The sequence below is a fragment of the Equus przewalskii genome, chromosome 9 (genome assembly GCF_037783145.1).
Source record: "Equus przewalskii isolate Varuska chromosome 9, EquPr2, whole genome shotgun sequence".
Taxonomy (NCBI): Eukaryota; Metazoa; Chordata; class Mammalia; order Perissodactyla; family Equidae; genus Equus; species Equus przewalskii.
Genome location: NC_091839.1, coordinates 36,337,976 through 36,365,493, shown reverse-complemented (window position 1 = coordinate 36,365,493; position 27,518 = coordinate 36,337,976). Strand labels below are relative to the sequence as shown.

The window sequence follows — 27,518 nt, the reverse complement described above, 5'->3', positions numbered from 1 at the left end:
AATTATTCCAAGGGTAGTGTTGTGTCCATGGGAGAAGGTGAGTTCAGAGTCTTCCCAGGCCACCGTCTTCCCAGCAGTCCCCATAAGATGACTTTTAAAAACCTTATACCTTTATAGTATGTCATGAATATAAATAGCACAAAAATCTCAGATTTCTAAAGAGTTCATGTGACAGTAAGACTCAGGAAATAAGGGTTTTTTGCTTACCCTTTACTTTCTCTGGTAGAAGTGTAAATGAGCATTATTCCTTCAGAAATTAAAAGATGATTCAAAGAGAAATATAAAACTTTGCCAAAGCTTAGAAGTTAACTTCACTTTCTTCCTGCATTCATTGCAGTTCTGTTTTCTCTAGTCTTGCCCTCCTTGCTTTCTCCTTTCTTCCGTCCTTCTCTTTCTTCTCATTTGAGCTTCCATAATCTCTCACAAGAAAGTAGAAATTCATTTCCTTTTAAGAATTTATTTCTTCATTTCAATGTTGGGGATAATAATTGGAAAAAATTTCTCGAACTGTCATTTTGTTCCACATTCATTAGAAAAGGATAAAGCAGGATTTTGAGGCAGAACCTTAGCTTTCCCTTGTTCTCTGAGTGCCCCCATATATTCCTTCTCTACAATTATCAGTGTTCGTTTTCCGAATCAATAGGTAGAAACAGACTTTTAATAATTTCAGTGTCTGATTTCTTCTGGGATTCTTCAAGTGCGGGAAGCTGGGTAGGTAAAGTGAAAGGCTCCTCCTAGAATGTATAAAACTAAATGTAGTCGGCGTTAAGGGGCGGGGGGGCTGAAGATGCAGAGGTGTTACAGGTGACTCCCCTAAAGTATTCGCCGCATCCAGAAGTGAGCGTACTTCAGCTGACTTTCTGCGAGCAGCAGGTAGTACCTGCATAAGTGCACTTTCCTTACAGTGGAAACAGATTCCATTGTATTTGTTTTTCCTCTTTAAAAGTTATATTTAAAATGTATGTAGATTTTATTTGTTTGCAATAATTTTCTTATAACAGTACCATGAAATCTTTATCAGATTTGCATCTTCTTTCACTCATCAACACTGAGTTTATCCGTCCCAATACTTATATACCTCAGATTCAACTCAGTGTTCCATTTGTCAGAGGTAAATAAAATAGCTAAATAATTTACCAGTTATTGATATATTATGAATGTGCCAGCCTTCGATATGAACCTATGGAAACTAAGTATAGCGGGCACACTGTGGGTCTTCTATGTTGTTATCTTATAGATGCTATGGTAATAGTATTTAGGATATAATAAGGTGAGAAGTAGAAAATCATTACATACTTAGATGTCAGTAAAACATCTGCAGAAATGTCTGAATACTTTATGAGCTTTGCTATATTTCATAATTGAATAAGACATTGTAATAGGTATGTTAATACAGATTTACAGAATCTCAGAAATGACAGGATTTAGAAGTCAGGGTTGGAACATGAACTTAGAAGTCAGACAGGTGAGGTGTAAAAGCTCAGCCCCTCCACATACTGCCTGTAGAACCTGAGACAAACATGTCTCTCAGCCTCTGTTTGCTCATCTGTATGTTAATAGTATTACTTACCTTAGGGGCATCCTAATGGTAACATCCGTGACCATATGAGAGTACTTGGAACAGAATAAGTGCTCAATAAATGGTTATTACTTTTATCCCTGCGACTGTTCCTTCTATTTCTGATCCCAAACATCTACTTCAGTGATTGGTACAGGCTTGACCCCTTATGTCTGGACACAGCGCTCTGTGGTCTGTACCACTCTGGTTCCTTACCTTATATTAGGTACCTGTGTTCCTTACCTTATATTAGTTACTAGAAAGGGTACCAGAGACGACAGTAAGAGTCACACCTGCGTTTCCACCACTCCCTGCTCTGACTGCCTTCCCTTAGGATGACGGAAAGCTCCTAAATGTACGCCCAGGGTTGCCAGTGAGATCGTAAGTTCCTTGGAACAGGAATATCATCTTACACTTTTATAATATAATTCACAACACCCAGAACATTGCTGGGTGTAGGCCTAGCTATTCAATGAGAGAATGTCTTTAAAAATTCTATTCTAGGGATTGTATTGACAAGTAGAAATGGTTGCACCTGTGGAGAGCTGGCAAGGGAGTGTTGAGCCAGCTGGTGTCTCACTGCCCCTCCATCCCCAGGGCTCTGCCGTCCTTCATAAGCACATTAAATGAGGAGGTAAGAGCAGAAGAAGAAAAACATCAAACCTCAAATATAAAATGTCTTGTGGAGTGGTCCTTTCTCAGGATGTTGCTTATTTTTGAAGTCATGTATATATTTATACTCGAATTGCATACAAACTCACACAGGCCAGACCGTGGTCCTGATGTTTATCACTCAATCTGTAAGACTGATTGCTTGCCAAAGCATTCCTGCTAGCTGCCGCTAACGTTGTAACTGGTTTTTGTGATCTCCTGTAATCTAGTTTTGCCATATTATAGCTTAAGGTTAATGCAACACAAACAACATTATTTAGGCTTGTGTCTTCAGGGTGTGAAGTTCTAATTTTGGGTGAAAATGGCCAAATATATTGCTTTCTAAGCTTTATTGCTTTTTACTAGCTCTCATTTTTCCCCATACCAAGTTATCGAACATGCTATAAAACTTAAAATTTCTCGTTTCTAAATATATGCCCTCAACTCTTTATTGTCTGAGAAAAATGGAGGAGAGAGCATTTCTCAGGTTATAAAAAAGAAAAAGGTGAAAAATCCACTCATGCTTTCTGATAGAACCGTAGCAGCACCCAGGCCTTCGGGACGAAGACCATCCTGGGAGAAGCCAGGGAAACGGCAAAAGCAATTTACGTTGTCCTTTCAGAATGAGAAAGGATGGGCTGAGGTCCTTTTCTCTAGCCACTTGCAGTTCCCGGCTCCTATATGCTTCCACCAGCAGGCATTCCTGAAGTTGTTGGCAAGGAAGAGATATCTTGACTGTTAAACACAGAAGCTATAGAAGTGCAACAGATACAGGCAGAAGAAAGCGTTCCTGGCAGAAGGCTGTAATTTTTTTTTTTTAATGGGCAGAGGGTTACACCTGAGTTGAGGTTTATAGGCTATGGTCTAACAGTGATTTTTAATCGCCCTACTCCCAGCAGCAGAAGCCTTTCCTTCAGCAGATTGACAGCCGCTCATTTAGAGAGCAGCTCAAAGAAAAGCTGCCCCCCGCTTGAAGGCGCGTGGGACCGGAGCCCACTCTGCCAGCCAGCCTCTCCCTGCCCTGCTTCTCCATGTCGGCGCTGGAACCATCGCACCCGCAGCAGCTTGGAAACCACTGTGCTCCTCGCTCTTCTCTCCACCCAATCTGCTGCACTTGGCTTTGTTTTGCTCACTGACACCTTTGAGAGACTGTTAAAGCTTTGGACCCTATTCTGAGAAAAATGTACTTCCACTTAAGATTTTGCATGCAGTTTCAGGGCATTCTTAGACTGCTCCCCCACCACCATCTAAAGTAAATCCCCAGATCCAAACCCCTTTTAAAAGTCAGACTGCATGTTTTTCACGCTAAACAAAAACAACGGCAAACAAACAAAATACGATGATGTCAACCGCCTAAACACACTACCTCATAGTTATTTTAAGTTCTTTTTGGAATGAAACTGTAAGAAACCTAGATTCCAGTTCTAGCTCTGCAGCCATTAGCTGAGTTGCCTTCAACAAGTCATTTAAGACTTCTTTGAGCCTCGGTTTCTCTATCTCTAAACAAATGGGATTTAACTGAATTATTTTTGAGGTCTCTTCCAGCTCTGGTGTTCTGTAATTCTGTGAACACATGAAATCAATAGTCCTCTCTACAACCAAGCATCGGTTTCTCTTGTTAAGTTTGGATCGTTAAGTATTTTTGTGTGTGTGGTCCAGTTACCCCTGTGTCCTTACAATTCCATTACTGCACATTTCCTCTTCCCTCACATGTCCGTCATCTCCATCCCCAAGCCAAAAGAAAATTGATTTATCTCCTCCCCTTTCTATGACTCATTGAGAGTGGTGAACTATTTCCCTGAGTTAAGCTCTCTAAATAAGTTTGGGCCAGATACAGGAAAAGATAGTGGTGACAGATAAGCGTCAGTGGATGGGGTGCTAATGTAGAGGGGATTTATGGGGGTGTACGTGGGCACTTCGGTGAAGGAAGTAGGAGCACAGCTTGAGACAGAAGAGGGGCAGTACCAGGACGTGGGATACACTCATTTTCAACCTAGGTCTCCTCAGCCTCCTTAAGTTAACCCTACCATTCCCCTTCTCAGAAAAAAAGAATTCCTTAGTTTGAGGCAATCGTTTCTCCCAGCCTGTAAACCCCAGTCATGGTAACGATGCTGCTAAAGTTACAATTTATTGAGCATCGATTTTGCAATGGGTACAGTAATAGGAGCTTCGTGGATTTTATCTCCTTTAGTCATTATGGCCACCTTTTGGGAATGGTGCAACTATTTCTGTTTTTCGCAGGAGGGAACTGAGGCTCAGAGAAGCTAAGTCAAAGCCGCACAGGCCGCAAACCACAGAGCGAGAATCCAAGCCCAAGTTTCTGGATTACAGAGCCTTTTCCCCCCTGTGGTGCTTGCCTGCTGGGCCGCCGGCATAGAACTATGAGAGAGTCCTGGGCTTGACAGAGCGCTAAGACGGCATCTGCCTCAGTGCGTCTGCCTGTAGGTGGGCTTGTTATTGCTGCTGCTCCTCACTTTCTGCAGGTACCTACAATTTATGAGATAATTTTCGAAGTGAGTGGCATGCCAAGAATAGAGGATAACCACTGGCATGTTTCTCAGGATGAAAAAGATTATTTTTTTGTTTGTCTTTTTATTTTGATTTTCTTTTAATTCATCACTCTGCGTGGCATGTTGGAGGAACCCAGTGAATGCATCGGATGGATGACTGACTACGTGATGTGTGCATGAATGAAAAGCAGATCATTGTCCAATGTTTAAAGGAACAGATTTGCAATAGTGGATTCAGAAAGCAAAACTGTCGCGTTCTCCACCAGTATGGCTTTATTGCCTACATTGCAGGAACAAAATATCATGTAACTGTGCACATAACTCTGTAAAGCTCGGGATAGGTTTTTTATATTTCATTTTCTAAATCCCTTTGTGCAGTTACAAGTACAGTATTACACCGCTTTTGTTGGGAAAAGGACTTATTCTACATTGTAATGATTGCACCTGCTCTGTGACAAAGCCTTGATGTTTTTTTAAAAAGCCGTTTTCCAATTTAATAGCTCAAGGAAGAAGATTGTCCCTAAGGGAACCGTGACACGACTTTACAATTTACTCATTGTACAATTGTCCTTCAGTGCAAAAACGGGGAAGAAAATAAGGATGAATGTGGAAGGAAAAAGCATAGAAGAACTGACGAAGCTCGAAGGTCATTAATGACTCTAAGAGGAGTAAAAATGATAAAGTGAACACAGAAAATCACATTCTGTGAAAAATGAAATAGGATTGCTCTTAGCAAGAAGAAAGTAAGGGAAAAACAGGACAGAGGAAAGCTCGTTAGTACCTTTGGGGAGAAGGAAGGAAGGACTGCACCAAATGAGTGACTGGGTTGGAGCAAAGAACAGGTTCAAGCCCCCACTAGAACTTCAAAGCAAATTCCCCTAAAAATGGACGCCAGTAAGAGCACATCGTTAGGAGAGAAGCCTGACTTCCCGGACACAGTTCTCTGTTCCCAGGAGTAAAGTCCAGAGTGAACCCAAGTGCCTGATTGTCAGGAGACCCAGCGTGAACTGAGAAAGCTGCGGTGTGGGAAGTGTGTTGATCCTTTCTGACCGATGACGGGGCAGAGCTTCAGGTGGGTGGATTTCAGCCCCTCTGATGGCATTTCCTGACATTACAAAATTATCAGTGTGAATGTCATGGTCCCCCTTCCCGCCACTGTATACCCCCTTTTTCTACCCTCTTCATCCTCATTGGGAAAGGCATTCATTAGCTGGAAGGCAGCAGCACTAGTGAAATGCACGTAACTCGGATTGTTTTTGCAAGGTCTGACTGTTGAGTTTAAATAGAAGTCTCTGCAAAAATAAAACTCCACCCCAAATGCAGGCCATATGCTGAGTTTAAAAGGTTGCTGTGGGAAATGATACAACCTTTAGCCTCTATGCCTATCATTGCCAGCTTAGAATCCTGATAAGTGTACTAATTTATGACGATAGGTTTTATTTTCATGCCACTGGAAATAAAACCAACAACAAAAACCAGTGGCTGCCTCAAATGCTGGGGTTCTTGTTATTCCATTTAGAAGCAGTATTTTGGTAATGGGGCTTTTTGCTGTGTCTCCACATGCTGCGTTTCTGGTCCTAGTACAGTGTAGAAAGATGATTAGAGAGTACAGAATGAACCGATAATCAAGTCTTACATTGAGGTGAAAAATGAAAAGATTGTGTCGAAAACCCATTCATGTCCACTCTGGTTTTTTTGCCAAATGTTCTTGCTGTGACCTACTTCTGCAGATAAGAAAAATGATTGTGCCATCCTTCTGTGACGTTATGGTTACAGAGAACTGTTCCCAAGTGTCTTGGTGTAGGTGGCCTTGCGAGGATAAGCATTAATTATTTTCAGACTGCTGATGTATCATCACCTCTGTGGTGTCTATATTCGTCTTCTAAGAATGCATCATCACTCTCTAATTATAGGTGATCTTGTGGGATTAGATCTTTTGAGTTAGACTAGAATGACACAAAATATGCATGGAAAGCAAACATTTGAAAAATTGGTGAGCCATGGTCATTAACATCCAAACTCTGCCTCAGTGTTCAGAAAAATGCTGGGCACAATCCTCACGTTGTCAATGTCACCACCTGCCTAGTTCCTACATTTTAAGTCATTTGATGATTGAGCCTGTCTTTAAGTTGTTTTCAACACAAAAACTGTTATCACCTGATTCTAATTCTTGGACTCTTCCAATGTTACCCCAACCGATAACTTTTATAAAAAACAAAATCACCGTAGAATTCTCAGGAGCCCACTCTGTGATAGTTATCTCTTCACGTAGCTGGAGGAGCAGTGAGGGTCTCTGCCCCTTGGTCTCAACTGTAAGGCCTGTGAAGCCGTGCTGGGCCAAGCTCTAAGTAAAGCCATTTTCTGGCCAGGGTGCTTTGCCAAGTAACATGAAAGTATTCGAGTACTGGGGTTGAAAATATCAATGTGCCTAATCTCTTTTTAGCTCCATCCTATAAAACATTTTTTATTTGACACTCCAAAGAAAAGTACTAAACCTGGATTCTAGTTACATAATCAATTAATTCAATTGTTTAGCCAACAACTATTTGTTGAAAGCTTCTTGTTTGCAAGACCTTGTGGAGGGATATACAGAGATTTAGAGAAGATGTTACCATTCTGCATGCAAGTTTGCTTTTTTCGGGGGTGAGGTGGCTAAGAATGGTTTTTATTGGGAACACTGACACAGCAAATGTCAGCAGGAAGAGGCATGTGGTCCCCCTCTCGGCGTCCGTGTGCCTGAGCAGGCGCTGCTGGACATGCATGGAGCTGTGTCCCTTGCAGGGGTTTGGGAATTAAAAACCACTGGGGCTTTGCCTCTTGAAGCCTACTCTAAGAAGTAGCTCTCTGAATCAGCAGTTCAGGTGTTCAATAGATGATGAACGTAAAGCTGGAGTCTTTGCATATGTCGAGGGTGCTGACCAAGGTGTAAAGGTGCCTTTCTTGTCCCCCGCCTACCACTGCTGAAACTCAGTGCCACTTTAAACAGCGAAGTTGAGAGGTGGGGGAAGGACGGCTTCCAATTCCATTCCCTCCTGTGCAGCAGATGTGCCCACAGGAACAAATGCACAGTATGAGGCTGTCAGGTTTCCAAAAGAATTTAGCTAATGGGCTTCATCGCTCATAGAGCTTGAATCCTGGAGAATCAACGTGAAGGTGAGAGACAAGTATAGAACTTCAGGCTTCTGAGAGTGAGTGAGTGATGAAGTTTGTGGGCACTTTTTCTAACTTGGGAGTTCTAGTTTGCCCCACCCAAAAGTTGAAGTAGCTACTCTTGCATAAACGGAAAGAAAGCAGACATGAATTCTTGTGTTAACAGTCAGTTAATTTAAATTTAAGGAAAAAGTTCTTGGCTGGGGAGAAGGCCAGAATATTGAAGGAGCTCTGCAGCATCTCCTCCAGAGGCATTTCTGACTAATATGTCTCTTGAATGGCTTAAGTGTACAGGTAATGGGAAAAGCTGACTCAGGGCTGCCTCCAGGCTCAGTAGAAAATGTATTCTGGGTACCACTGTAAGCATCATGGAATACCTGAAAATCACTGGCAGGAAGGCTAACATTATACAGTTCAGATTCCCCCAAGGAAAAAGATGTTTATGAAATTCAACTTTAGTAACCTGAGTTATGAGCCACTTGTTTTCTGCAAACATCAGAGTTAATAGTCCCTGTACCATAAACTGGTTCACGGCATTGCATTTTCGGATCCATTTTTCTTTTCACTTAAGAACAACTTTTTACTTCGTACCAGAAATTTCCTCTGAGATTCCGAGAGAACCATAGAAATCAGTTGCCAGCTTGTTACTGTGACCTTTGGGACAAAAGGAAACCCCTTTAGAAGTCCTCACGCCGCCCCACACCTGCTGCTCCCTGCGGCTGCCTCAGACTCTGTGCATTAGTTGAGCAATGGGCCCGGGAACAGTGTGGCATTGAGGGATGGGGGAACGAATGCTGAGGCCGACTGGGAACCTGGGCTGACTCGCCTTCAGCCTGCGCCAGGCCCGGCTCCACTCCTCCACTGCTGTATCACCCCAGGCCTGCTGTGCACTGAACTGTTTAAACATTTCCCTGAGGCCAAAATTTAATTCCTTCAGGAAGTTTTGAGTAGTCCAGGTGTGAGTTATACAAGGGGAAGAAGGGAAGATAGAAGAGTATATTGGAAAGGAGAGTTGCTGAGATGACTTCTCACACCCAATCCATCTTTCCCCCAATATTTTTGTGTGTGTGACATTTTATAAGTCAAGTTTTTATTTTTTTCTCCTCCCTTAGTTGGGACAGGATGGCTAGAACTAACAAGAGTTGGCTAATTTCTCTCCCCCAGGTCAGTTAGGTTCTGACAAAACCCCAGCAGGTTAGGCTCTGGTTAGCTAGTGTCACCTGAGGGCAGGCCTGGTTAAGGGCACAGTGCTCTGGGTATTTCAGAATGGTTCCTTCTCCCCTCCCCCTGCTGGAAGCATGAGGGACTTTTCTCTGATATTTGCTGTGGAAACCTGGTAAAGCCCCAGGAGGTAAATCTCACAAACTGTGGGAGCCCTTGGTGACTGGGTCCCCTGGAGTTTTTAACTCTTAGACTTGTCCACACTGAGCCTCCAGCAACTCTGTTAACAATTGAGGTTTTCCTGCCCAGGCGCTGGTTCCTGCAGTGGTTTCTGCTGCTGAGTCTCTGCTCCACTACGCCAGGACTCTCTGTATTCTGCTTCTCCCCTCATAGTTGTCCTGTGTCCTCCCTCTTATGAATCCAAGCAGAGTTCTTGATTTTTCAGCTTTTTACCTGTCGTTACAATGGAGTGTCGACTTCCAAGCTCCTTACATGTGGAGCTGGAAACCAGAAGTTCCCCCAATATTTTTTTATTTCAATCCACGTTAACCGAGAATAGTTTGGATATGAAATGTGTTTATTGAGCAGTTGAACTCATAGGATTGAAATGTGAAATGTTTTATTTTTTTTCCCAATCTTCTTTAACTACACTTTGGGTTGAGGAGAGTGGTTGTTGCGTTCTTTTTCCTTCTTTCTTTTGGTGATAATTAACGTTCAATAAAATGTGCAGATCTTCATTTTTCAATTTGATGAGTTTCAACAATTGTACATACACTAGGTTGCTCAGCCGTGGTACTATTGACATTTTGGACTGGATAATTCTTTGTTGCGGGGAGCTGTCCTGTTCATCCCCAGCCTCTACCCACTAGACACCAGTAGCATCCTCTAGTCATGACAATCAAAATTGTCTCCAGGCATTGCCAAATGTCCCCTGGGCGGCAAAACAACCGCTGATTGAGAACCACTGATAGACACCCATGTAACCACCATCCAAAAAGAAGAGAGAGATCAATCCATTCCTTTAGAAAGTTCCCTTCGAGTCTTTTTGTTAATCCTCCTTCCTAGGAAACCACTGTCTCTGATTTCTATCATCATAGATTCATTTTGCCTATATTTGAACTGCATGTAAATTAGCCCTCACAGTGTGTACTCTTTCTTTGTCTGGCCTCTCACTTAATATGATGTCTTTGCAGTTTATCCATATTACTGCATTTATCAATGGTTCATTCTTTTTTATCGCAGAGGAGTGTTCCATGTATGAATATACCACAATTTGTTAATACATTCTCTGGCAGTGGACACTTAGGTTGTTTCGATTTGGAGCTTTTTTGAATAAGGCTGCAACATATATTCTGGTAAAGCCTGTTTGTGGACATATTTTCATTTCTCTCAGTAAATATCTAGGAATGAAATTGCTGGGTTGTAGGATAGATGTATGTTTTAACTTTTAATAAACTGCCAAACACTTCTGCAAAGTGGTTATGCCATTTTACACTCCCAGCAACTATATATGAGCATGACAGCTGCTCCATATCGTCATCAACAGCAGCATCCTTTGGTGTTGTCAGTCTTTATTTTAGCTATTCTGGCGGGTATCTCATTATGATTTTCTTTTGCATTTCCCTGATGACTGGTGATATTGAGCAGCATTTCAGGAGCTTTTTGGTCAACTTACGTTCTTTTGTGAAGCGTCTAAGTCTTTTTAGGGTTGATTTACAGGAGTTCCTGGCGCCCCCTTCCCCCAGTAGATTCGAGTTTTACAGGACCCTTGTCAGTCCTCAGGGACTGAGAAACCTTTTGCCATCTAAATAAATTTGATCTAAATTATAAAAACTACTGTGAAACATGCCCTTCTGGTTTTTGTTTTCTTCTCTGTTTTCAAACCTACTGTGAGGTTTAGAGAGGATTTTCCTTTAGTGAGGTCAGAAATACTTCTCCTAATGAGCCAGACGAGTATACAGAACTGCTTAATTTCCCATGCCACAGCCTCCACACAGCGCCCGGGCCTCCCTCGTCCTTCCACAGCTTCACAAACAAGTGAACAGCAGGGACTTGTCCCCACACCACGCAGTGAGTCACCTTCATAATTTCACGTCCAAAAGATTTCTTGGTGAGCCTTTTTCTGGAAGTATTTTTCTTTTACTCATATGGGAATGTTTTTACCTCGTTAAAAAAAAATTAAGTTGTCTATCTAGAAAGATTCCTTTTTCCATCTAAGTTCTGATAACAGAACTTAGTTATTTCCTTTTGGTTCCAGTGGAAAAGGAATGAAATTTCTTTGTTTTTAGTTCCTCTCCAACAAAATAATTTCTGTTGCTAAGGCGGTCTTTTTCTACCCTGTCCTCTTTTGCTAACCAGACAAAAAGATTCATCTCTGAGTAGATTAGGACCTGGTTTCTAAATAGGACACAAGGGCACCTGAGGCTGGGTGTTTTTTCACTGCACTTCAGAAAGGGAATGTGGTGGCCCCCAGGAGGGGAGACGTTTGTGTGTGTGTGTGTGCATGAGGTAATGTCACCAGAGGGCTTTGTAGGCGATAAGGCAGTCTCTAGGGTGGTCTCTAAATACCATTCCCCACTAAAGGAACCAGGCTCCTTGAGAACAGGGCTGATTCCATGTCTGGGATAGAAATGTATAAGACGAGGCTGTATCCTGTCCTACTGGAAAGCAAAAAACAACAACAACAAAACAAACGAAAATCTGTTGTAAACAACTAGGATCTTGTCAACTGGACTCAGACTCCAAGGTTGAAGAGGTTCTCACTGATGAAGACGGACGATTTGCGCTTCAATGAGAATAATGACTGCAATGGATTAAAGCGTATCAAATATATTTTAAATCCATAAGTTCCTGACACTAAAAACAAACAAAAACAGCCACCACATTCCAGTGTGTGGAAAAGTACAGGACAAAAGACCTGACTTCTTCAAAATATAAACTGCAAAGGGAGAAAACTGAAAAAGGAGAAAACTATGATTGAAAAGAAACTTAAAAGATGTATGAATTAATTGTAATACTTGCACCATATTGGGATTCCGATTGAACAAATACCAATTGTTAAAAAATTTTATGAGCTAGTTGGGGCAATTTGATCACTGACTGGACATTTGATTATGTTAAGGAATTATTGTTAGTATTTTAGATGTGATCATGGCATTGTGGTTTTATTTTTATAGTAGTCTTCTCTTTTAGAGACACATACTAAATTATAAACAAAATAATAAGCCTGAGATTTGCTTCAGAAGAGTTCTGTGGCAGGGGTTTGGATAAAACAAAATGGCCATGAGTTTGTAATTATTGTTTCTAGGTAATATTTGTGGATTTACTATTCTCTTTACTAGAGAATATATTAATATTTGAAATTTTTTATAGGTTAAAAACAAACCAAAAACAGTTAAGTGTCCTGCAGATTGTTGGTATCATGAGTTGACTGACAGAAATTTGAATAGGGAGAGATGGCTGCTGGGGACCACTTCTCAATGAGGATCCCTGTCTTGCTGGGTTTCTTTATAAGATTTTCAGAATGAAAAGATTAGTCTCCCACTGATCTAACCTGCCCCTAACATTTTTCTCTCCACATCTGTTTATGAGCATCATACTAATGTTATGAACCTAGCATTCTTGAGGAAAAGAGTGAGATCATGCATGCTTATCTCATACTGGGTCTTGGTTGTCCAAAACTCCTGACTGAGGGACCCCCAGCTGGGCCCACTCATTTCTTATACTTTAGAAAGATGAAGACACTAAAGAAATTTTATGGAAATTTTTAAAAATATTTTTTATTTTCAAAGAAATGTTTACCCCTAAATCCATGGAAAATAGAGAACATTTTTCATAGTGTTTATAGGCCTTATCCTTAAATACACCAAATGGAATAGTTCTGAGAGCACAGAAGACTCAGTGGAATACTTGTTTATGCTCACAGCCTTTTAGCAATTTCCCTGTGTTCAAGTCACCTAAACAATATATGTTTCAAAATTTTCTCCATTCCCCATCAAAACATACTGTATTTTTTCTCATGCTTTAGAACTTGGACAAGTTATAGTCCTTACTCTCATTGGATCAAAATTTATGTTTCTGTGACTCCTCTCAGAACTTCCTGAATCCTGAAGAAATTATTTTGCTGTAAAGGACCCCTAGATACTTAATGTTAATTTTGCAGCTCACCAGTCATGAATTGCAGGCCCCCTTTAGGCAGGCAGAGGAAGGCTCGTGACTCAGTAAGCTTCCCAGAGAGAGTGTGGGAAAGAGATTGCCTACTGGGGGCCATTCACAGATGTTGCAGTATCTGATACAGTCCTTGACCAACCAGAGAAAAAGGATGCCCCATCATGAGAAGGAAGCTCATGGAGAAACTGAGGCATCAAGACTGGGTAATCTGATCATGTAGCCTCTGGAAAATACATGTGTTCTTTCAGCTATATATTGTGCCAGCTCTGACTTGCATTGAAGTATGCAAGTTCTTCAGTCAGTCAGTGATGCCATCTCATAGAACTTGCACTTCTGTGCAAAGATGGCAAGATCCAGGTCTCATAGTGAACTCCAGAGGCCAGCATTTTATGGCAGCTGGCTGATTTTAGAGGATGGTATTTCCTAACAAAGTATAGTTGAGCTTTGGTCATTTCCAAGTATTCAGTGCCCCAGTAGCCAGAAAAGTCCAGTCCACATTGTAATACACTAATGACTGACTGGTTAGAGGTCATATTTATATCCATCCATTTGTTCCCACTGCTTTACACAGTGTCTTGATGAATAATCAGACACTTCTTTCTAATTAATATTATGGTACAATCTGGGCATACTTGGGAAAGGCCTAATTATTATTAATTCAGCCAAATAATTTCATGTATTAAAGACCCATAGCTTAGTCAGTAATCCTGGATTCAGAGCTGAATATCTTTTTTCTTTTTTTTAAACTTTATTATTTTTTTATTGCAGTAACATTGGTTTATAACATTACATAAATTTCAAGTATACTCCATTATATTTGATTTCTGTATAGATTACATCATGTTCACCACCCAAAGACTAATTATAATCCCTCACCATGCACATGTGCCCAATCACCCCTTTTGCCCTCCTCCCTCCCCCCTTCCCCTCTGGTAACCACCAATCCAATCTCTCTCTATGTGATTGTGTGTTGTTGTTTTTATCTTCTACTTATGAGTGAGATTATACCGTATTTGACTTTCTTCCTCTGATTTATGTCGCTTAGCATAATAACCTCAAGGTCCATCCATGTTGTCACAAATGGCCAGATTTTATTATTTTTTATGCCTGAGTAGTATTCCATTGTGTATCTATACTACATCTTCTTTATCCATTTGTCCCTTGATGGGTACCTAGGTTGCTTCCAAGTCTTTTCTATTGTGAATAATGCTGCAGTGAACTTAGGGGTGCATGTATCTTTATGCATTTGTGTTTTCAAGTTCTTTGTATAAATACCCAGCAGTGGAATAGCTGGATCATATGGTAGTTCTATTCTTAACTTTTTGAGGAACTCCTTACTGTTTTCCATAGTGGCCGCACCAGTTTGTACTCCCACCAGCAGTGTCTCAGAGTTCCCTTCTTTCCACATCCTCTCCAACGCTTGTTAGTTCTTGTCTTGTTAATTATAGCCATTCTAATGGGAGTGAGGTGATATCTCATTGTAGTTTTGATTTACATTTACCTGATAGTTAGTGATGTTGAACATCTTTTCATGTGCCTATTGGCTGTCTGTATATCTTCTTTGGAGAAATGTCTGTTCAGATCTTCTGCCCATTTTCTAATGGGGTTTTTAGTTTTTTTATTCTTGAGATATATGAGTTCTTTGTATGTTTTGCGTAGTAATCCCTTATCAGATATATGGTTTGCAAATATCTTCTCCCAATTGTTAGGTTATCTTTTCATTTTGTTGATGGTTTCCTTTGCTGTGCAGAAGCTTTTTAGTTTGATGTAGTCCTATTTGTTTATTTTTTCTATTGTTTCCCTTGCCGGGTGAGACATGGTACCTGAAAATATGCTGCTAACACTGATGTCGAAAGGGTACTGCCTATGTTTTCTTCTAGAAGTTTCATGGTTTCAGGTCTTACATTCAACTCTAATCCATTTTGAGGTAATTTTTGTGCATGGTGTAAGATAATGGTCTACTTTCATTCTTTTGCATGTGGCTGTCCAGTTTCCCCAGCACCATTTATTGAAGAGACTTTCCTTTCCCCATAGTATGTTCTTGGCTCCCTTTGTCAAAAATTAGCTGTCCAAAGATGTGTGGGGTTATTTCGGGGCTCCTCGATTCTGTTCCATTGATCTGTGTGTCTCTTTTTGTGCCAGTACCATGCTGTTTTGGTTACTATAGCTTTGTAATATATTTTGAAATCAGGGAGTGTGATACCTCCAGCTTTGTTCTCTTTTCTCAGGATTCTTTTGGCTATTGGGGGTCTTTTGTTGTTCCATGTAAATTTTAGGATTCTTTGTTCTATTTCTGTGAAAAATGTTGGAACTTGGATAGCAATTCTACTGAATCTATAGATTGGTTTAGGTAATATGGACATTTTAATAATTATTAAATAACGTTATTAAACGTTAATTCTCCCAATCCAAGAGCACAGAATATCTTTCTATTTCTTTGTGTCTTCTTCAATTTCTTTCAACAATGCTTTATACTTTTCAGTGTACAGATCTTTCACCTTGTTGGTCAAGTTTATTCCTAGGTATTTTATTCTTTTTGTCACAATTGTAAATGGGATTGTATTCTTAATTTCTCTTTCTGCTACTTCGTTGTTCATGTATAGAAACGCAACTGATTTTTGTATGTTGATTTTGTATCCTGCAACTTTACCATATTCACTTACTATATTTAAAATTTTTTTGGTGGATTCTTTAGGATTTTCTATATATGGAATCATGTCATCTGCAAAAAGTGACAGTTTCACTTCTTCCTTTCCAATTTGAATCCCTTTTATTTCTTGCCTGACTGCAGAGCTGAATTTCTAAGGAGTGGTTATGTCAGTAACCAGAGGTGTGCTGGTTTGAACCCCTCAGACTGCTGCCCATCACACACCTTCAGAGACCCTCTGCAGAGTCCCAGCAGTGGCCTCTGGGCTTGCAGTTACTTTTCAAGTAGCAGCTGATGTTTTACACAAAGCCATCTACATTCTTATATTTGCAAGCAGTATAGGTTTGCAGTTTTTTCTTCAAACACAATGTCTGCAATTTCAGTACCTGTCACTGGTCGATGTTATTGTTACTTAGGGTAGTGTAAGCAAAAGAGAGCCTTATTTAAGCCTTGGATATCTTATATACATAATCAGCCATTTGTGCTTCTTCCTTTCAAAATAATTAAAGAAACATGAATTCATTCATGAACAGCAGACAGAGAAAAAGATGCATCTGTAGCAATGTTTAAAATCCATAAAGCAGGGGCCGGCCCCATGGCCAAATGGCTAAGTTCTCGTGCTTCGCTTCGGTGGCCCAGGGTTTCCCTGGTTCAGATCCTGGGTGCGGACATGGCACCACTCGTTAGGCCATCCTGAGGCAGCGTCCCACATGCCACAACTCGAAGTACCCACAACTAAAATATACAACTATGTACTGGGGGGATTTGGGGAGAAAAAGCAGAAAAAGAAAAAAAAGATTGGCAACAGTTGTTAGCTCAGGTGCCAATCTTAAAAAAAAAAAAATCCATAAGGCATTTAGATATAGTAATGATGATAAGAAGCTCTTCTATTTATTGAGGGCCTCATCTGTTCCAGGGCCTGCTGGACCATTTATGTCTTTATCACTAATCCTCACAACCACCCACGGGCACTGAGTGGTCATTTAGCTCATGGGTATCAGGGAGGGGGTTCAATCTCAGCTTTCCCTGAGTCCGGGGCCTGTATCTTTGCTCTTCCATAGCCTCTGTGTACAGAGCACTGCCTTCTCACAAGAGTCTGTTTTCTTTCTTTCCTTTTTTTTTTCGTAAGGAAGATTGGCCCTGAGCTAACATCTGTTTCCAATCTTCCTTGTTTATTCCCCACAGCCCCAGCACATAGTTGTATATTCTAGTTGTATGTCATTCTAGCTGTTCCGTGTGGGATGCTGCCACAGCATGGCTTGATGAGCAGTGCTAGGTCCCTGCCCAGGATCCAAACCGGCGAACCCCAGGCTGCTGAAGCAGAGCACATAACTTAACCACTTGGCCACAGGGCCGGCCCCGAGTCTGTTTTCACTTCTCTCAATACACTCTGTCTCCATCTCCAGTCATTCCATAGCAATCAGAGTTCACCTTTCTGCACCTTCCTGGAAGCCACCTGGTTTCTCCTGGCTTCTTGTGGAGCTTAGATGTTGGGTGTAAAACTTACCACTTTGAACACTGAAAGCCCTTGATCACCACATGCCTTTTTCTAGTCCAGAACCCCGAGCTGCTCTGGACTTGGGGAAGCTCCACGAGCAGTTCTATAGAAAAGAGCCTCCTCTTTGCTTTCCATGTGGCTTAAATAAATATGCGGAGGTTCGTGGTAAAACAGCATATAGCGTCATCCTCTTGGGTGCATTCCTTCTGTCAGTACAAGTGTTTACTTTAGTTTTATTCGGCAGTTATAAAGTCCTCATAAGGCCATCCCTGCCCCTCCTTTAAAATAAATAGATTAATTCCAGTTTTATGATCCCTGTTTATTTCCAGCAACTCCAAATAACAGGCTTAAGAAATGGTGTTTATTTAAAAATGGATGTATGAGCATGTTTTCCGTTTTAAAGATTTGTGTGTCTTTAAATATTATATTGTTAAAGTAATGTCTAAGTAGTAAATGGCTAAAGAAATAAGCATCTGGTCACAATTTAATCCTGTTCTCACCAGTCCTTAACTGTTATTTGATTATTCCAAGTCATAATCTTTTTTACTCAACTGACTAAACTGTGCCAGTATAACTCATCCTTCTTTCTAAACTTACAGACAAAAATTCCTTTATGAGACTTCAGGCCAATTTCTCATCTATCTTGTTGGCTCTCCTCATTTGCCTGAAGCGTTCTCTTCTAATCAAAGAATTATTTTCTCTTTACAAGAAGAGCTTTAATTTGCCATTCTATCTCTTCTTTCTTCTCCTTATGTCTAATGCAAAAGAAGTAATCTATTTTCTTCTTAAAAAATAGAATGCCTGCCTCATTCTAACCCCTACTAAATCTGGCTTAAAATTGAAATATTATAGATTCTTTCTTCAACTAAAGTTACTATAGCAGTTCTCTCACCATAATTAGATGGAAGGGAGCTTTTATGATGGAGTGAGTCTTAGGTCCAGTAACAAAGATCTAATTGCAAACCCAGCCTTGTTACGAGTTTATAGCAATGAGTAAAAGTCAACTTCTCTGAACCTAAATTCCTCATTTATAATTTGGGGACCATTAAATTAGATATTTAATTCAAGTGGATTTTGTAAGGATTTAGTGAGATGAGACCATGCCTGGCACTTAATTTCATCACTACATAAAAAAAAAATTAAGATTTTAACATTTACTAAAGAGCTTATACAAACTGTTAAAAAAATTAAACCCCTTCTTGGTAGATAAAGAAAAAGGACGTGTATTCACAATTAACCAGTTCACAAAAGACAATTATTAAACATTTGGGAGAATGTTTAAACTCATAGCAATTAAATAAATTCAAAAAGCATGAGATATCATTTTTCTTTTACTAAATTGGCACTAATTTAACAAAAAAGACCTAATACTGATGGTCTTGCCAATTGGTACAGCTCATTGGGAAAAATATGCATCAAATCATAATATTCATATCTTTCAATCTAGTAATCCCATTTCTGGGACTCCATCCTAAGGGGATATTCTAAAATATCGGAAAAAATCTGTAAATATGACAATAATCATTTCATTATGACTTATGATCTTAACAAACCTGGCAACAACTTAAGTTTGTAATGGATTAAGTTATGATGAACTATTTTGCGGCTATTAAAATAGAATGAAGACTTACTGAGCAGCATGTAAAATGTTTATGATATGAAAAGTATGAGCAAGTGATAATCAATATGAAAAAATGCATCTTAAAACTATATGGGAATAGACCCAAGTAATAATTAAGTTAGGGTAGTATAGCATATGTTTTTAAAAATTTTTTCCTGTTTCCCCAATTCTTTTGTAAGGTAATATTACTTTTAAGATTAAAATTAGACTTTTAGTCTAATGTATTCAGTCTGAAAAAAATATTTATTGAGAGCCTATTATGTATCTGGAAAATTTGCTGTGGAATTTTGTTTTAAAAAATGCCAGAATCTTTCCTCATTATTTACCCCAGGGCAATAAAAAGCGAAAAAGTGTGCTTAGTGGACTATTTAGAATAAGTACTTCATATACAGCCTAAGATTTAAGGTGCTATTGTGTGTAACCTAAGCATTTACTGCCAGGCTGGCAGCCCAGCCCGTGTTAAATAGAGTGGTGTTCTCTCTTACTTACTGTAGCCATCTGTTTCAGCACTCCTTCCAAAATTAACTTCCTGGCTTACTCAGGTCACTCCACTGAGGAAAATGAGATCTCATGAGATATTGAGCAGAACATCAGCATGAGCAAGACTTTGAATAATGCATCTCAAAGCTGCATCTAGAGGTAACTGGATTGAAGTAAGCTAGACAGATCATTGACCAAGGATGATGTCGTGAACAGATTCTTGTGTAAACATAAAGTTTTCATTTCTCTGGGATAAATGTCCAAGACTGCAATTGTTGGGTCATAAGGTAATTACATGTTTAGTTTTAAAGAAACTGCCAAACTGTTTTCTAGAATGTTTATACCATTTTGTATTCCCCCAAGCAATGTATAGGAGATTTTGTTTCTTTGCCAGCTTTTGGTGTTATCCTTGTAGCCTTATTCCTAAGTCAAATTTGTGAAGTTTTCTTTACCTGAACTAACCAAATAATTTTGCTAAAGAGACCAATAGGGGTAACTAGATTTAGAAAAGGAAACCATATCAAGGCGTATCAGAAGCTGCCCTCCCCCCCAAAAATTCTTCCACTTAACTCTTAACTTTACACAGTAGGTTAGTTTGAGATATTTGGCCCCTTCAGTCTCTAGATAACTAACAAAAATGTCTCGGTTTTCCTTTTGTAGACAATGGACCCCAATCTCCTTTATGAGTATCGGGAAATAGGGCTGAACATAACTGTGTCTTTCTCCCTTGTTTGACAATCTTATTGTCTTCTAGAAAGAAAAAAAATCGTTTAAAGGATTTTTGGACCCCCCTAGACAAGGTCTGGTTTACACTGATCTAGACATGGAGGTGCTGGGTTAGGAGTTAGAAAACCTGTGTGTGAGTCCCTCTTCTATTAGCTGCATCTCTGTAAATAAGTCAGATACTGTCTCTGAGTTTGCTCAGCTGGATAAAATGGTGGGACTAGACCAATAGCTCTCAAACTCTGGTGAGCATGAGAATCCCCTGGAGGACCTATGAAGACTCCAGCTGCCAGGTCCTGCCCCTGGAGCTTCTGATTGAGTAGGTCTAGAAAACAAGTTCCCAGGTGATGTCAATGATGCTGGTCCAGAGACAACACTTGGAGAACCACTGGACTAAATTATGCTGAAGCACCCTCTTGGCTCAGCAGTCAGTACCACCTCCTCACTCTCCCCTGCAAAAAAACCCTCAAATGTGCTTTTGGTGGAATAAGTTATGCATTTGTCTTTTTGTTTTTCTTAAGCAATATAAATATATAGTGGAATATAATGCAGCCATTAAAAATACCATAGAAAAATATTCATTGTCATGGGAAGATTACCATAGTATATTATTGGGTTAAAAAGAAGCTATATATTACAAAACAGTATATATAGAAATGTCCAGTTATACATTGAAAGTAAAAGTCTAGAAAGATATATCCAAAATGTTAATAGTATTTATCCCTGAGTAATGGAGTTGCAAAAATTTTATTTTACATTTTTTGTACTTTTCTGTTTTGCAATTTTGTCTGTAATTCATATAATCATAAATCATTTATTAAAACTAAAAATTAGCAGTAAACAATAGAAGTCTTGATGTCTCCAAGTTTTGATAATTGCAGTAAAGAACTTGAATACCAACCAACAGAAGTGAGGCTGTTCGGGTATGAGATAAAATTGTCCAGGACAGTTTACAGAGGCAGCTGTGACTGTCCTTAGCCCTTTCCCTAAAAAGTGTGGTGCCATCATCTTATGCCGTTCTTCCTACTTGACAGAATTCTGCACTCATGCACCTAAATAGTCCTGGCCCCACGACCCCTCACTGCAGCATCTCATTACTGCCTGCGTAATGTGTGCGAGGCAGTTCTCCTCTGTTAGCTAGCGGGCTCCACAGCCACAAGCTCACAGGCTAGGCCCTCCTCCATCTTTGACAATGGGTTAGAAAGTGTCTTCTCTGGATGAAGCAAGTTTCTCCCTTGGTTGTGTCTCTATTAGAAGAATTAAAATTTACAGCTAAAATAGGAATTTAAAAATGTCACTGAAATAAATCTCTTTAGGTGACAGAAATCGGTCATCTGCTCTGGAAAGCTATTTTGTTCCCCATATGGGTCCCCTCCTGGAATTTCTAAGTGTACTGATATCCCAAGCATATTGTCTTCTTCAACATCCATGCTTCTCAATGTTAAGAAAGATAAGAGTGAGCATGGCTTCCTTGAAATATTATTTATTGAAATGGTTCTGTTGCTAAATATTTTAGTTAATTGATACTGTAGAAAAACACTCCCTTTCTGAGCTCCAGCAAGTGTTTCTGAATAAACTTGTTTGGTTAGAAGTGTGTTGCTGACAGGATGGCACAGTGGTGATTTTCAAAGCACCAGTCCCTTCCAGAGCTGCCATGGAACCACTGGTCCCCTTCGGCTGAATTCGCTCCTGCAGGTATTTAATAGGGATGAGAAATTTAAAGGACCTTTTGATTTATGAGTGATAGTGTATTTATTGTGGTGGCACTTTTTTATATTATGCGTTTTAACACCTACTTGTATTGGTATCATAGAATTATTTCCTTTAACAAATATGTTTTGCGCTTGAGAAAATATATTTTTATGTAACACCTAAAGACTATTGCTATACAAATGTTTACCCGATCGGTTTGCTATCTGGCAGTGTTACTGGGTTTGTTTTATATAACTGGGAGCACCAGAACTGCTCGTTCACCACAGTGTTAGAGGAGCACCATCCAATGTCAGCAGTATTTTCCGCAATCCGCTTACTGTGAAAGAAGTGATGAGAAGCTTATATCAAGAACTTACTTGCTTTGTTGAAGAATAGGCTCAAGACCCAGTGTTGCATTTGTCCATGTTTTCAGCCCCATGTAGCGATGAAGAGACATCAGTCCTCTTCTTTCTCTCCCTTGCACACGTGTCTCTTCTGGTACTTCACATACTGTGTTGCTTTCCACCTAGATGTCTGGAGAAAGCGTTGCTGTGCTTAGCTTAACTAGTTCCCAAGTAGATGAAAATCAACAAGCTTTTTATTTATATGTAAATTATCGTAGTGCATCCACGGCTTCTTAAAAGAAATACCAAGTAAAGGTTTAAATTAATTTACAGACATTGATCTTACTTCCTCGTCCCCTACTTTCTAAAGGCTCTTAGAGAATTTGTGCAGAAGCTCTGGAGTTGGAAGGCTGCACTGATGCTGCCTTAGTCTAGTGTTTCTGTCAACAGTTAAGTATACACATACTTGTCTTTATAAGAGGGATAGGATCTTCTTCCTCATTGTATTACTTCTCACATCTTTGGTCTTTTGTTCCATCCTTCCTGTTTGCTGCATCTTTTAGCGGGAAAAAGTGTATGCCACACCAGGTTTTATTGCCCCTCCGTGCTAGCACAATTTCATAATTAGAGCAATAATTAACTCTTTCCGGGTACTGCCTTAGAAATCTTGCTTCCTTTCATAACCCAAGAATAGTCTTTCTTCTCTCAGCGGGCGTTAGGCTTCCGTCTTAAACTATCCCACTTTAATAGAATCATCTTGGTACTTGACTGTCTCCCACACCTGCAGGTTACACTTCTTCTCAGTGTGGTCTGTGACTGGACCATCACTGGCACGTAGGAGGTACTTAACGATTGAATGAATTGAATGATGAAGCCAGCCTGCCAGCCCAGAGGGGTGAATATCTTATACTATTTATCGGACTCGAAACGTTGAGTCCAGGTGTCCTCAGCATAGGCCTGATCAGCGCTGAATTAGTGAGTTAGTAAATAATCGCAGTGTTATTCAAGACATCAAATATATTTGATGAATGCTTGAAAAAGTCATTTTCTTTGATTATTTTTATAGTTAGTTTATATTGTATATTTTATTTTGTAAATGAAGTTTGATCCTAGAAACTGGATTTTATAATATAAAGTATATTTTATAATATAAAATATAAACTCTCTTTTCCGTGTCATAAAAGCATTCTATTTCAGAACATAACTTTGAATATGATCCATACCTAGACAGAAATACATTTTTAAGGCATAGCATTTGAGAGAGAGAGACCGCAGTACCCTTTAAAAGGAATGTTTGTGTATGGCCATGCTGCTTATTCTAAGGAGTCTTTTCTAAAGCCTACAATTATTATGAAACTCACATTTTCCAGTATTTAATAGTTTTATCTGTCTTGTTTAGCACACCCCCAGAGCATTTATGTAGCTTTTTTTTAAATGCTAATTTTATCTGCAGCCTGCCTTGACAGCATATCGTTTTATTGATTGAAATTCCAAATCTATATTGAGGAATAGAATTTGATAATATAATGTTAACTAAGATAAAAGAACATTAAAACTGTTTAACATATTATGCAAATGTCTTAAAGCATTATAAACTTAACATTTGGTCAGCTATTACATCAGCCTGGCCCTGTTTATTGTGGTTTAAGAAGATTGTTTTTAGATGATGACTCAAAGCAAAGACCTTATTTTTAGACATCTTCACTTTCTCTCCCCCGTTGCATTCCCAAGTGTCCAAATTCAGGTGCATGGGACACGGACATCAAACCTTCCAGCCGACACGAGAGTCTTGGCTTCCCTTCTTTTAAATAATTATTTATAGTTTTGTAACTATATATTTCAGAAATGTAACAAGGGAGCCTAAAGCTGTACTCATCTACTTTGAGAAGCTTTAAAACTTTTACTTTGGGGAATAAAACTAAAAAGATGAAATAGAGAGATTTCTCTCAGTATAATGGAACAAAATTAAATTATCCTCTCTTAAAATAAATGGCAGTTCGGGAAAGCAATTTTTCCTGTCATGGATAAAAGCTAGGGAACACAAAATCAGCATTTGAAATATGTTAACTCACAGTGTTTTAAATAAAAAGAAGCTAAAATGCATTGTAAGGTCCCTGTTTCCAAGGATGATTGCCGTTTCTTGTTATTAAGTCCTGAAAAATACATAATGTACTTGGCAAGCGGAACTATAAAAACTAGAGATGAAACAAAGACATATTAGGTCAGATTTTGAAGTCTTCCTTTTTTGTTGAGGGGCTCCGTTTTTCGTCGGTTAATGTAATCAGCTCAGCCTCTTCTGTAGCAGTGTCCCATCTTGGGTTCATATTCACGGACAGGTAAAAGAAAATAAATCTTTGATATTTGAGGCAATGATGAAGATTAAAAGTTCCTAAACCTCTGCAGTTTTGTCTCATTCATCTGTAAAGTTACAGTGGGAAAAGCATGGATCAGGAATCAAAATTTCTTCCTAAGCCCATCATTGCCACTTAATAGCTTTGTATCCTGTGCAAGCCACTTAATTTTTCTGAGCTTCTCTGTATTCATTTGTAAAACAAAGTTTCGGATGCCTACTTTATCTAAATCACAGGCCTGTGCTGAGGATGAAAGGAGTTAAAAGAGGCTTAATATACTATAAAGTGTTTCATAAATTTCAGGTAGGTCGTGTTATAATTCCCGTTTTGCAGATGAGGGAAGGCTGAGAGAAGCTAACAAGCTTGTTGAAGGTCACACAGCTAGTATATATATGAGAGATCTAATTCTAAAATGCTGTGTCTATAATTTCAGTGTTTTTCAGCATCAGCACTATTGACATTTGGGGGCTGGTAATTCTATCTTGTGGGGGCCGTCCCGCACATTATCGGATGTTTAGTAGAATCCCTAGCCTCTGCCCCCTAGATGCCAATAGCATCCTCCAAGTTGTGACAACCAAAAATATCTCCAGACACTGCCAAATGTCCCCTGGTGGGCAAGATCGCCCCAAGTTGAGAAACACTGGTCTATGTGATTCCAGAGCTAAAGTTCTAACCACTTTTATGATTACATTTACCAGTGGTATGGTTAGTAGTTCCTAATTGGAATGCTCTATGACATAGCAATTTTCAGAATTAAAAAAGAGCTAATTGGTTTTCATCCGTCTTCTTACTGTATCTGAATGTTAGCAGTGGCCTTGTCTTCTTTGGAAGGTTCCTATAAACTGTTCTCGTAGAAGCAAAATATCACCTGACGGACACTGTCCCTAGTGAGCCGGAAGTCAGACTCAACGGCCCCAAATCCCCTCCCCGGTAATTCTATGATCATTCCCTCATGGCCCAGCTGGTCTTTCTTGAACATCCCCTTCTCATCTGGTATGTTCATGGGTTCCTAATATCTGCTATCGGCTGAGAGGCCGGGGAGAGAAACACATGTGTTTTCATAACCATTATCTCATTTACTCTTCACAGTGAGCCCTTGAGGTTTGTATCAATTGTTTGTGTTTACATTTGTTTAGGAACCTTAACCTTTCTTCTTTGCCTGCTCCTCCTACTTTGGTGTTCTCATTGCAGAGCTTGATGTAGAAACTCAGCAGGAAGTTGATATGGAAACTCAGCAGGTGCGTTTCTCTCCAGCACTGTATGAAGAGTAACATCCTTCTGAATTACTCCCCATAAAGCAGATGCTGTCTGCCCTGCGTGACTCTTCCTTTCCCTTTCCCCTTAACAGGGATCGTTAAATCCATGCCTCCTTTGACTGCATCCGGGGACTTGAGAACCAACTGTCCAAGAGTAGAATGTTTTCACTTCTGTTGCTCACTCTTTCCCCCCGAAAAGGCCTAGGGTCTTCTTCCCAACCCTGCACCTTTCCCCATCCTTATCTCTACTCCACATTCCACTCTCTTCCTGATATTGGCACAGTCCCCAATCTATTACCACCTCTGAACTAAAACTTTCTACACATTTGTGATTGACATCATTGTGTTTGTTTCTCTGTTATTCAGAACTATTAGGAAATGAAATGCATTGATCTGAGATGAATTAAAAAATTTTTAAACACCAAGTTTTAAGATTAATTTCTACCGACAAGCACAATAAATATAATTGAATGTGATGAAAAGCATTGGCATGACCTGAGGAGAGGCCGGTAGTGATGAGGAACTGGAATTGCCTAGGAATCTTCAGGACTCTGAATTCTGCATCTGGAAGGTCCAAAACAGCAGTTTGAACCAATGAGAAAGAGGACTGGAAGTAATCCAGTAATGAAGTATCACGGCAATACAATTTTAGTGTTAATTAAAACTTTAATTTTTTTTCCTTAAAGTGTATGTGAATCATTTTAATTACTATATGGTTCATTTAAAAAATGGACTAATTGGCTCCTTCTGTAAAATGGCCATGTCTGACCCACCTACAAGTCATTTTTCTTTTTGATCAGCGTGCATCTTTATTGACTAAACTTACCTGATTTGATTTCCTGTGCATTTAGCCATTTCATTGTTATATAAGTAAAGAATTGTGGGGTTTTCTTCCTCTTCCAGGTGGCCTTTTTGAAGCTGTAACTGTGGGAGCCGAGGCACCACTCTCCCTAGCAGACAGCTCCCCCGCACCGTGTGCACCAGAGGCCAGCACTCAGCCCAGTGGGCAGCCAGTATGGAGACAGGAACCAGAGCTACAGAATGAGCATTGCATTGAAGTTTTGAGTTTACTTGTTTGCATCTGTTCTCTAAAAGAAGAGTTAATTTTAAATCTTTTAAAAACCAAGACTGCGAAGAAAGTTGTAGTAGCAGGTTGTCAGCAGTTGAGATAAGTATAGATGTTATAGCTCTATTTCCCACAGAGAGGAATATTCAAATATGCGCTGAGTCAGCACCGCCTGGAAGGCTGTCAGCTGGTGGAGACCCATCTGTCCTGTGTGGAATGCAGAGGGGACTTCGTTGGTGGAACTAAATGTTACCTACTGTACATCCAAGGAAATAAACTTTTAAAGAACTTCTCAGATTTGCTTAAAACAAATTTTGCAAAAGAAAAATACATAATTTTGTATATCTTATTCAGAAGAGCTGCTCAGTAAATAAATGGTTATTGAATGAGTGATTATCAAATTAAAAGTTTTCCCATTTATGCAAACCTGCATGTCTTCATTTTGTTCTTCATGTCCTTTACCACATACGATGCACATCAATAAATCCACCTCACTGGCATCCTGTTTCAGAGTCATCTCCATCCTTGTGTGCCAGGGCAGGAGGTGAAGAAACCATTGCATGAGAATGATGGAGCTGAAGGGAATCCTACAGAGCGCAGACCAGCTGCTAATTTTACAGAGAAGGTTTGAGACTTGCCT

At 39.7% G+C, this 27,518-nt stretch overlaps 1 protein-coding gene across 6 annotated transcripts in view; it reads left to right on the top strand.

Annotated features, from left to right (window-relative positions):
- Positions 1–27,304, top strand: part of UBE3D (ubiquitin protein ligase E3D) — a 153,969-nt gene extending 126,665 nt beyond the window's left edge. For 2 of the 6 annotated variants that reach the window (XM_008526403.2, XM_070559043.1), the window contains one exon: positions 26,716–27,304. In XM_008526403.2, coding sequence (XP_008524625.1) covers positions 26,716–26,736 — 21 coding nt within the window. In that variant the 3' untranslated portion in view covers positions 26,737–27,304. Of the gene's footprint in view, positions 1–4,450; positions 5,792–19,473; positions 19,606–26,715 lie in introns of all 6 variants that reach the window. The other 4 variants (XR_011522547.1, XR_011522548.1, XR_011522546.1 and 1 more) reach the window with 4 other exon arrangements.
- Positions 27,305–27,518: the final 214 nt, after the last annotated feature.